The sequence below is a fragment of the Amblyraja radiata genome, chromosome 39, assembly GCF_010909765.2.
Source record: "Amblyraja radiata isolate CabotCenter1 chromosome 39, sAmbRad1.1.pri, whole genome shotgun sequence".
NCBI classification, from domain to species: domain Eukaryota; kingdom Metazoa; phylum Chordata; class Chondrichthyes; order Rajiformes; family Rajidae; genus Amblyraja; species Amblyraja radiata.
Window position 1 is genome coordinate 13,589,022 of NC_045994.1, and position 12,193 is coordinate 13,601,214.

A 12,193-nucleotide genomic window follows, 5' to 3' on the forward strand; every position below is an offset into this window, starting at 1 on the left:
CTAGACATCCCAGACTCACTTCCCCAGTGGGTCTGGTCCAGAGAGGACGTCTACTGCATTTGTCTTCGTGAAGACCAGGGCAACCCATCGGTCTAGTGGACGCACCACCCAAAGCCCACTTACCCTGTGTGGATGGGACTGGCAATCGGGCTGATGTTATCAGACGTCTCAGTGGCCGGGCTGCTGGGCGTGAAGGAGTCCTCATCAAAGTCCTTGGACAGGGAGATGGATGCCTGTTGCTGCACAGAGAGGGGGAGGTACAAGTGAGACAGCTTCACTGCACACAGGGTTCGATCCCAACCACGGGTGCTGTCTAGTATGGAGAGATACAGCGCCGAAACATACCCTTCGGCCCACCGAATCCTCGCCGACCAGCGATCGTACACTAGTGTTATCCGACACACACTAGGGCCAATTTGCCTAAAAACCTGTATGTCTTTGCGAGGAACCTGGAGACCTGTTCCCCCTGTGACCACATGAGTTTTCTCCGGGTGCTCCAGGTTTCCTCCCACCCTCCGAAGACATACAGGGTTGTAGGTTAATTGGCTTGGAATGCGTGTAAATTGTCCCCAGTGTGTGTAGGATCGTGTTAATGTGCGGGTTTCACTGGTCGTGTGGATTCGGTGGGCCGAAGGTCCTGTTTCCGTGCTGTATCTCTAAACTAAACTAAATTAAACAGAGCACAAGCGAGCTGCATTTTTTACCAACCTTATACCCGCCCTTCAATCCCGTGGGGAAAATCCATGCCAGTTTTGCGGGAGGCACGGGTGGAACAGCGGTGGAGTTGCTGCCTTACTATGGGCACTGTCTGCGCGGAGTTTGTACGTTCTCCCCGTGACCACGTGGGTTTTCTCCGGGTGCTCCGGTTTCCTCCCACGCTCCAAAGACGTGCAGGTTTTTGCAGGCTAATTGGCTTTGGTAAAATTGTAAACTGGTGTGTAGGATAGTGCGAGTGTACAAGTTATAGGACTAGTATTAGTATGGCTAGCCGGCGCGGCTTTGGTGGGCCGAAGGGCCTGTTTCCGTGCTGTGTTTCTAAAGTCAAAAGATTGAAAAAGACCAATGTGTCCATACCTGTTCTGCTTGAGGTGCGAGTTGGTCTTTTGCAGCCATGTTTTCCGGAGCGGCAAATGACATTCTGTGCACTGCAGGAGAGCACGACCTGGAGCGAATGACAAACACAAAGAAACTCACACCAGCTTCCCCTTAACCTATCTCCAACTCTCCTCCAGTTAAAATGTCATCCACGCACACCTTCACCATGACATTATCAATGTTGGAATGAAGACTCAAATGCACCAGCTCTACATCATGGCCTGGACTTCTGGGTGATGTCCTACGTCTGATGTTCAAGAAGTGGCCTGAACATTGACCTCTCCAATTTCCGATAGCCCTTGCTGTCTCCTCCCCTTCTCAGCTCTCCCTCAGCCCTCTGGCTCCTCCTCTTCCTTTCTTCTTCCCACCCTACATCAGTCTGAAGAAGGTTTTCGGCCCGATACGTTGCCTATTCCCTTCGCTCCCTAGATGCTGCCTCACCCGCTGAGTTTCTCCAGCATTTTTGTCGTCCTAAATCTGATCTTGGCTCTTTACATCGATACATAGATGCATAGGCAATAGGTGCAGGATTAGGCCATTCGGCCCTTCGAGCCAGCACCGCCATTCAATGTAATCATTGCTGATCATCCACAATCAGTACCCCGTTCCTGCCTTCTCCCCATATCCCCTTGATTCCGCTACCCCATAAGAGCTCTATCTAATTCTCTTTTGAATGCATCCAGTGAATCGGCCTCCACTGCCTTCTGAGGCAGAGAATTCCACAAATTCACAAACCTGGTGAATCTGCGCTGCACTCGCTCAATAGCAAGAATGTCCTTCCTCAGTTAACTTGACGCAGCTAAAAAGGAACCTGAGCTGAAAGATGCTCAACATGGCAAGATGGGAGCCTTGATCCACCATGGACTGTTGAGATAATTCCACTCGCACTGGGTGTGTAGGTCGACTGAGCCAACAGTGTGGTGTTATTGCCAATGTGCAACATCTATATCCCAGCCAACCCGCCCCTATACTTGCATGCCTTCATACAACGGAATAGGATTCATCCTCCACTGTACGCTCAGGAAACATGGTCCACTGCGTGCATCTCCTCACAGCGCACACTGAGACCATGAGACAGAAGACTAATTCCATCCCAAAGGGTCTTACACGTCAAAATCAGCTGTCTTCTTTGCAGATAAGTAGTCTTCCTCTTGCTCCTTTGAGTCGTCCTGTTTGAGGTACTTGTTTGCATCTACTCCAAGGACATCTTCTCCTGTTGATCAAAGAGGTCAAGAAGTAGGCAAGGATTTCTCCATCGCGACAAGTCCTGTATATTCCCCCCACCCCCCCCCCCCCGATCCTTCCCCTCCTTGGACACATCCATGCTAAAGCCCTGAATGGAAATGCATTGCCAAAAATGGGCATCGCCTGGTTCTTAAGGACATCTCCTCAAGTGTGCTGCCCAGATCATTGTCTGCTGGACATCACAAGGAACCATTTCATGGCAACTGTTGGGGGACCCACTTTCACCGACCCAATAAATCAGAGACGATACATGTGTCCAAGTGAGGCTGAGCAGTAAAATGGAGACACAGATAATGGAATCTTGAGCAAAAAGCCAAAGTGCTGGAGGAACTCAGCGGGTCAGGCAGCATCTGCGGAGGGAAATGGACAAATGTTATCTGACCTGCTGAGAGAGAGAGAGGGGGCATTCCAGCACTTTGTTTTTAGTTAAGAGGCGCGTATTGATGTGTTCTGGACTTTGATGCAGAAATGCCCCATCCAAATTCAAAATCCTGGAAACTCTTCAATAAAGAGCTGCCCCTCTTCCCAATCTTTGCCAAAGCTGGAATGGTAACAGCACGTTATGGCCCCAAGCTGGAGTAACTCTGAGATTTGGAGCGGGTTGTACAGGTGATGGATGAAATGGTCAGAAATACAAATGGTTCAATCTCATTTTGCTTCAATGTCCTGCAGCATGGAATGGGGTTCTGCCTCAGTTAGGCCACAGGGACTTGAAGCAAAAAGCAGACTCATACCTAGGAGAGTGTGGGGATTTCCTAGGAAGCAAGAGAGGTGAGATTTAGACCACAGCATAGAGAGCACTCACAAACCTACCTGTCCTTTTTACAATACAGTACCCTCATTAGGGACACAACAAGAGACGGAACATATTAGGCTAAAGACCAGAAGCCGCAGCCTCAGAATAAAGGGACGGACCTTTAGAAAGGAGATGAGGAAGAATTTCTTTAATCAGAGGGTGGTGAATCTGTGGAATTCATTGCCAGTAGAATTCATTGACTGCAGAGGCCATGTCAATGGGTATTTTTAAGGTGGAGATAGATAGATTCTTGATTAGTTCGGATGTCAGGGGTTATGGGGAGAAGGCAGGAGAATGGGGTTGCGAGGGTAAGATAGATCAGCCATGATTGAATGGCGGAGTAGACTTGACTTGATGGGCCGAATGGCCTAATCCTGCTCCTACAACTTATGGACGGGATAAATTCTGAATAAAAAATTAACATCAGCAATAGTGACAAAGACCCTCCTCAATTATCACGCAAACTCCTTCACCTCCCCTCTAGAAGGATATCTACCCTTACATAGTCTGGTAACTTCAAACCCCTGGCAATGTCGTAACCTTCCCATCAAATGGTCATCTGAGCACTCTGTGAATGGGTGATCGATGGTCGGCATGGACTCGGTGGGCCGAAGGGCCTGTTGTATCTCTGTTTCTCTAAATTAAACTGAACTCTCCTGCATTTACTCCCTTCTACCTCTGACAACCTTGATTAAATACATTATAAAAATACGTTAAATATTAAATACATTATTAAATACATTATATCTGAAGAAGGGTTTCGACCTGAAACGTTGCCTATTTCTTTTGTCTAACACTTTTTCTCACAGAGAGTGGTGAGTCTGTGGAATTCTCTGCCTCAGAGGGCGGTGGAGGCAGGTTCTCTGGATGCTTTCAAGAGAGAGCTAGATAGGGCTCTTAAAAATAGCGGAGTTAGGGGATATGGGGAGAAGGCAGGAACGGGGTACTGATTGGGGATAATCAGCCATTGAATGGCAGTGCTGGCTCGAATGATCAGCCATTGAATGGCGGTGCTGGCACCTATTGTCCTTGAGACTCTTGAAAGGCGCCCATAAATAAAATTTATTATTATTATTTATTATTATTGTCTATTGTCAATTGTCTATTTCCTTGGCTCCATAGATGCTGCCTCACCCGCTGAGTTTCTCCAGTATTTTTGTCTACCTTATAAAAAGGCTAATTAGTATTACTCCCATGACATATAAAATTAATGTTGTAAATAAGATGTTACATCAAAGAACTGGGATTGGCACTAACCTGAATCTTTTAGCTTCACTGACAACATTTTTTTAACCTGCAGAATTTGTGTTTGGGATCGAAATAAGTCAGGTTGTATGCTGACTATGGGTGAAACAGGAATAACTATGTGGCAGATCAGTGTGAGATGTCATAGTTAACGAAGACCTTTCATCGGTTTAAACGCCTATGAGTGTTAGGCGGTGGGTCAAGCCCTCGTCGAGAGGTTCCATCACTCACCTTCATCCTCCGACACGTCCAGGCTTTCATCAACAGTTTCGGGAAAACTCAGTCTGTGCTTCTCTGTGATGGTCTGTGGGGAAAACGTGGCATTGGTTATAAATGGATTCATCAGTGTTGACAAACAAACGCTTCCGTCAAACGTCACATGGGACCACGCGCCAAAAGAGCTGCATTTAGATCGCTCGGGAGAAGGGTCTCGACCCGAAACGTCATCCATTCCTTCCCTCCAGAGATGCTGCCTGTCTCGCTGAGTTACTCCAGCTTTTTGTGTCTAACGCGGGAAGATGACGCATACAAAATGGAAGCAAGGGTAGACAATTAGGCTCCTCCTGCTTCTCCACCATTCAGTTAGACCCTAGCATTCTCTGCACTACTTCCCTGCAGTAATCTATATCCCTCAACCCCTTCGTATCTATTAATTGTTATCTTAGTTGAGTTTAGTTTATTGTCACGTGTATCGAGGTACAGTGAAAAATCTTTGTTGCGTGCTAACCAGTCAGCGGAAAGATAATACATGATTACAATCGAGCCGTGATAAAGAGAGTAAGGCGAATAATGTTGGACGTTGGATATACTCAACACCAGACTGCCACAGCTTCCTTAGTTAGAAAACTCCAAACACTTTGTTTTGTTCATTATTGTCATGTGCACCACATAGACCTCTCTAGTTTTAGATAGCCCTTGCTTCCTCCTTCCTTCCCCTCCCCCTTCCAAGTTCTTCCACAGGACCTACTGTCTCTGCCTACTTCCATTCTTCCCCCCCCCCCAACATCAGTCTGAAGAAGGGTCGAAAAGTCGCCATAGATGCTGCCTCACCCGCTGAGTTTCTCCAGCATTTCTTGTCCACCCAGGGTACACATGTTGTGTTTTATCCAATCAGTGAAAAAACTATACATGATTATGATCAAGCTGTCCACAGTCTACAGATAAGCATAAAGGGCATAACATGCAGTCTAGTGAAGTCCGATTAAAGATAGTTTGAAGATCTCCAATGAGGTGGATGGGAGGTCAGGACCACACTCTAGCCGGTGAGAGACAATAGACAATAGGTGCAGGAGTAGGCCATTCGGCCCTTCGAGCCAGCACCGGCATTCAAGGCGATCATGGCTAATCATCCCCAATCAGTACCCCGTTCCTGCCTTCTCCCCATATCCCCTCACTCCAATATCTCTAAGAGCCCTATCTAGCTCTCTCTTGAAAGTATCCAGAGAACCGGCCTCCACCGCCCTCTGAGGCAGAGAATTCAACAAGCTCACAACTCTCGGTGCAAAAAAGTGTTTCCTCGTCTCCGTTCTAAATGGCTTACCCCTTATTCTTAAACTGTGGCCCCTGGTTCTGGAATCCCCCAACATCGGGAACAAGTTTCCTGCCTCAAGCGTGTCCAAACCCTTAATAATCTTATATGTTTCAATAAGATAACCTCTCATCCTTCTAAACTCCAGAGTGTACAAGCCCAGCTGCTCCATTCTCTCAGCATATGACAGTCCCGCCATCCAGGGAATTAACCTTGTAAACCTACGCTGCACTCCCTCAATAGCAAGAATGTCCTTCCTCAAATTCAAAACTGCACACAATACTCCAGGTGTGGTCTCACTAGGGCTCTGTACAACTGCAGAAGGACCTCTTTGCTCCTATACTCGACTCCTCTTGTTATAAATGCCAACATGCCATTTGCTTTCTTCACTGCCTGCTGTACCTGCATGCTTACTTTCATGGACTGATGTACAAGGACTCCCAGATCCCGTTGTACTTCCCCTATTCCCAACTTGACGCCATTTAGATAATAATCAGCCTTCCTGTTTTTGCTACGAAATGAGAGAATGGTTCAGTTGCCTGATAACAATTGGGAAGAAACCTACAAACCTGAACGTCATCCCACGCGGTCCAACAGGGAGAACGTACAAACTCCGTACAGACAGCGCCCGTAGTCAGGATCGAACCCAGGTCCCTGGAGCTGGGAGGCAGCAACTCTACCGCTGTGCCACTGTGCCGACCTGCCTTTCTTTCTATCTGAGTTGGAGGTGTTCCTGAAGCAATTGGGCCTCACCAGATGAATGGAACTGTATCCAACACATCATCATAGGTTGGTGGCTTTGAGCTATTGACTGCAGTGTGTTTTTTCAGAATCAACCACGTAATTACCAGCCAAGGACAAATGATCGGCTGCTGAGGTCATTGCTTCCAGCCGGGATCATGCCAACTGCATCAATTGGCAGCAGTCCAGACCTTGTACTTCCTGCAGAGTTAAAAGCGACTCTCGATTGTCGAGGGATCATGTTGTGGGCTGCTGGATAATTGCCTTGTTCTCAATTAAGCGTCCATTCAGTTTTCCGGGGAGAGAGGGTTAAAGTGGAACCCCGAGGAGTTAGGTGGAAACTTGGACTTCCGACCAGATTAGGGATGTCACGCTGATGCAGCGGTAGAGTTGCTGCCTTACAGCGCCAGAGACCCAGGTTCGATGCTGATCGCGGGCGCAGTCTGTACGGAGTTTGTACGTTTTCACCATGACCTGTGTGGGTTTTCTCCGGGTGCTCCGGTTTCCATCCACACTCCAAAGACGTACAGGTTTGTAGGCTAATGGGCTTCGGTAATATTGTAAATTGTCCCTCGCGTGTGTAGGATAGTGTTAAGCCCCTGTCCCACTTACGAAACCTGAACAGAAACCTCTGGAGACTTTGCGCCCCAACCAAGGTTTCCGTGCGGTTCCCGGAGGTTGCAGGAGGTTGCAGGTAGTGGAAGCAGGTAGGGAGACTGACAAAAACTTCCGGGAACCGCACGGAAACCTTGGGTGGGGCGCAAAGTCTCCAGAGGTTTCCGTTCAGGTTTCCTAAGTGGGACAGGGGCATTACTGTGCGGGGTGATCACTGGTCAGCGCGGACTCTAGGGGCCAAAGGGCCTGGTTCCGTGCTCTAAACTAAACTAAACTAAATATGAAAGATAGACACAAAAAGCTGGAGTAACTCAGCGGGTGAGGCAGCATCGCTGGAGAGAAGGAATAGGTAACGTTTCAGGTCAGACTCCGAAGAAGGGCCTTGTCTCGATTCCTTTTGTCCAGAGGTGCTGCCTGTCCCGCTAATGTTGCTGCAACTTCTTGTGTCTGTCTTGGGTGTAAACCAGCATCTGCCGTTCCTTCCGAAACAAAACATCCTCAGTTTCCTCCAGCGCATGCTTCCTGGCGCATGGTGCAGCGCGTGACGGGGGTTGTGGGGCATGCGTGTGTGCAAGGGTGTGTGTTGCAGCCTCCCACTGTGAACAGTGACTGCGTCCACCGTCAGGGTTAGTCACCACTGGCCCACACTCACTGTGCTTATGGTTTCGTCAGTGACAATCTTCAACACGTCCGTTACGGAGATGTAACCGAGCCGTTTTGCGATCGCCAACGCTGTGCTTCCATTCTGCAAGTGGATCAGAACATTGCTTGGTTTAGTTTAGTTTGGAGATACAACGTAGTAACAGGCCCTTCGGCCCACCGAGCCCGTGCCGACCCCGCACACATCTTCTTCTTCCTGCGTATGGCGTGCACAACCTAAAGTTGTAAGACAACTTGTTCTATTTGATCTTCTGTTTGTGCACGCCGGGATGATTGCATTCGTCGAAACAGGGTGAAACACATGAAGGTTGCAATCTCCGCGCACACTAACACTATCCAACTAGGGAGAATTTCCATTTATACCAAGCCATACCACGATACAGACCGGTACGCTACGTACCGTGGTGATTTCATTGGGAGAGGCTCCGTGCTTCAGGAGGAGGTTAACAACATCTGTGTGACCCTGCTGTGCTGCCTGGTGCAAGGGCGTGTGTCCAATCTATAGTTGGGTGGGTGGGAGAGAGAGGGAGAGGAAGACATGGTCACAGGGAGGATGTGCAAACTCCGTACAGACAGCAGCCGTAGTCAGGATCGAACCCGGGTCACTGGCGCTGCAAGGCAGCAACTCTACCGCTGCTCCACTGTGCTGCCCAATCTAATCGGATAGTATACAAAACAAAGATCTTCACTGTACTCTGTATCAGTCACATCTCCACACTCTCTCCGTCAATCCTGAGGTTAAAAGAATAAAAAGGCCACAGGGTTTCTTATCACATGCCAAGGAACTAATTAGAAAGTGTCTCTACCTTGGTTTTGTAATTGACGTTCGCCTGGTTCTGGAGCAGAAACTTCACCATGTTTATGTTTCCATGGTGACAGGCCATATGCAGCGGAGTGTATCCAGACTGTAATAAAAAAAAAGTCACAGCGTAACCTCAACACAGCAAAACATGTCGCAGGCAAATGACACCGGGCACGCACACTCAATCAAAGCAGCAAACCAACTTCAATACCAACAGCTCGGTTTATTTTTGGGTCCATCAGTTTTCTTTTGTGCCTGGTTCCTTAGTTTAGTTTAGAGATACAGCGCGGAAACAGGCCCTTTGGCCCACCGAGTCCGCACCGACCAGCGATACCCGCTCACTAGCACTATCCCACACACACGCACACTAAGGCCTGTTCGTCTTTGGAGTGTGGGAGGAAACTGGAGCACCCGGGGAAAAACTGTTCACTGGGAGAAAGTACAAACGCCGTACAGATAACACCCGTGGTCAGGGTTGGACCCGGGTCTCTGGCGCTGTGAGGCAGCAACTCTACCGCTGCGCCACCCCCATTCTCCTTCCGCCATACGACTGCTTAGTTTGTCAACTCAGAAATGATGGTACAATCCACCACCATGTTCCTCTCTGCTTACCACACCTCTGTGTAAGTCTCTGCAAGTCTCCAGCCCAGCATTGGTTCTGATTCTGAATCCATGGAACTCCACTGCACCCCCCCCCCCTCCAAATCCCCAATCCCCTCCTCACAACCCATCCATTGTGAAACTTTCAATGTGCACATTCTCCAAACAGCTTTTAGACGTTAGATATACAGCGTGGAATCCGGCCCCTTGGCCCACCGAGTCTGCGCTGACCAGCGGTACACTAGCATCATCTTAAACACGAGGGATAATTTACAATTTACCGCAGTCAATGAACCCACAAACGAATGAATGAATGAATGACTAGGTTTATTGGCCAAGTATTCACATACAAGGAATTTGCCTTGGTGCTCCGCCCTCAAGTGACAACATGACATACAGTGACAATTAGGAATGACCCATAATACATTAAACATTAATAATAAAACATAATTGATTAAAGATGTGAATTAAATAAAACACCAGAGCAAAAGGCACCTGTACATCTTTGAAGTGCGGGAGGAAACTGGAGCACCCAGAGAAAACTAACGAGGTCAGAGGGAGAATGTACAAGCTCCATGCAGACAGCACCCGTAGGAGGGATCGAACTCAGGACCCTGGCGCTGTGAGGCAGCAACTCTACCGCTGCGCCACCGTGCCTAACTTTTCGAGTTCCAAATCCACAGTGTCACTCGTAATGCCCTTGTTCGCCCTCTCTGAGAACCTTGAGGTGAACTATTCCCAGTGTCGTCACAGCTAATGCATCTATATATAACCACACAAGCCCTTGAGCTGGTTTAGTCAGTGCAGCAGACTGAACAAGGGACCCGACTTGAAACATCACCTATCCATGTTCTCCAGGGATGCTGCCTGCCTGGCCTGCTGAGTTACTCCACCACTTTGCACCTATCCTAAAAGCCCTGTCCCACTGTACGAGTTCATTCCAAGAGCTCTCCCGAGTTTGCCCTGATACCAACTCGGAGATTTACGGTAAAGACCGCTCGTCGGTTTTCTGTAAACCAGCATCTACAGTTCCTCGTGGAAGTTCCATGGAAGTTCTGGATCTGGGTCTTGGGGTGAATCAGTACGCTTACCCTGGTCGTTGGTTCAGGGGAGGCTCCATGGTGGATGAGTACTTCAGCCACCGGTACACGGTCCTCCTGGGCCACGAGATGTAGCGGTGTCAGGCCGTTCTGTGGGAGACAAGGGAAAGCGTTAACTTGCAACAAACATGACTGTACGTCCCTACAGGACATCGCCAACAGAGGGGGATACAGGCAAGGATTGAACGTGGCGTGAGCCAGTGACCATTCACTTCAGCGCTGGGCTTTTCTTTAAATCACACGTGAATTCTTTAAGACAGTAAAAGAATGACACCAACTAGATAAATGCCGAGCTAGATTGTGTTACATAGAACTAGATGGCATGTTTGTGCGAATATTGAAATACCTCCAGATGAGTGATCAATGTAACTTTTTTTTTAAATTTGGTAAATGTGTCACATGGTCTTATTCAATTTTTTAAAATTTATTTACTTTTTGGGCTTTTCTCCCAATTTATTTATTTATTTATTTTGATCGTTGCTTTTCTTATCTCATTGTATTTTATTTACGGTGATGATGTTGCACTGTTTTGTATATATCTCTGTGAAAAATCCAAAACAAATTTAAGGGAAGGGAAGACAGTGAAAGAATAGAGAAAAAGATGGGGCAAAATGAGCCCGGACATTAACGCAATGCACAATTCAGAACAAGTCCGTCACTTGTGCAATAGATGGTCCATAAACGGAACTGAAACAGATTACTGATGTAGGGTTAGGGTTGGTTTCAAAAACTTGATGGCTGTACGAAAGTAGCAGTTCCAGAACCTGGTGGTGTGGGTCATAGATACATAGAAATTAGGTGCAGGAGTAGGCCATTCGGCCCTTCGAGCCTGCACCGCCATTCAATATGATCATGGCTGATCATCCAACTCAGTATCCCGTACCTGCCTTCTCTCCATACCCTCTGATCCCCTTAGCCACAAGGGCCACATCTAACTCCCTCTTAAATATAGCCAATGAACTGTGGCCTCGACTACCCTCTGTGGCAGAGAGTTCCAGAGATTCACCACTCTCTGTGTGAAAAAAGTTGTATTGTATTGTATTGTATTCAAATTTATTGTCATTGTCTCAGTTAGAGACAACGAAATGAATTTCCCTTACAGGCAGTATCATAAAAATATAAATAAATAAATAATAATAAATAATAAAACATATTAAAAATAAAATAGAATTTAAAAAAAAGCACAAACAGTGAAAGTCCACGACACAACATAACACAGTGGCACCAAGGTGAGGAAGGCACCATAGTCCAGCCAGCCTCCACTCCGTTCTTCCCAGATGTTCACTCGTGGTCGAGGCCTTCCTAGCACACGCAGTCGCCGCCCTGGGTGGCCCGATGTTCAGGCCCTCACGCAGGGCTGGTGTGAAAAAAGTTCTTCTCATCTCGGTTTTAAAGGATTTCCCCCTTATCCTTAAGCTGTGACCCCTTGTCCTGGACCTCCCCAACATCGGGAGCAATCTTCCTGCATCTAGCCTGTCCAACCCCTTAAGAATTTTATAAGTTTCTATAAGATCCCCTCTCAATCTCCTAAATTCTAGAGAGTATAAACCAAGTCTATCCAGTCTTTCTTCATAAGACAGTCCTGACATCCCAGGAATCAGTCTGGTGAACCTTCTCTGTACTCCCTCTATGGCAATAATGTCCTTCCTCAGATTTGGAGACCAAAACTGTACGCAATACTCCAGGTGTGGTCTCACCAAGACCCTGTACAACTGCAGTAGAACCTCCCTGCTCCTATACTCAAATCCTTTTGCGGGTGTCTGTAC

General features: G+C 47.7%; 1 protein-coding gene across 7 annotated transcripts in view; it reads right to left on the reverse strand.

Annotated features, from left to right (window-relative positions):
• The window catches only part of ank1 (ankyrin 1), a 208,595-nt gene that overhangs the window by 61,649 nt on the left and 134,753 nt on the right, over positions 1 to 12,193 (reverse strand). For 6 of the 7 annotated variants that reach the window (XM_033014019.1, XM_033014024.1, XM_033014021.1 and 3 more), the window contains exons 18-25: positions 10,419 to 10,517; positions 8,732 to 8,830; positions 8,326 to 8,424; positions 7,918 to 8,010; positions 4,613 to 4,685; positions 2,203 to 2,308; positions 1,075 to 1,162; positions 124 to 239 (exon numbers count right to left, since the gene is read on the reverse strand). In XM_033014019.1, the coding sequence (XP_032869910.1) occupies positions 124 to 239; positions 1,075 to 1,162; positions 2,203 to 2,308; positions 4,613 to 4,685; positions 7,918 to 8,010; positions 8,326 to 8,424; positions 8,732 to 8,830; positions 10,419 to 10,517 (773 nt within the window). The remainder of the gene's footprint in view (positions 1 to 123; positions 240 to 1,074; positions 1,163 to 2,202; positions 2,309 to 4,612; positions 4,686 to 7,917; positions 8,011 to 8,325; positions 8,425 to 8,731; positions 8,831 to 10,418; positions 10,518 to 12,193) is intronic. The other variant, XM_033014023.1, reaches the window with a different exon arrangement.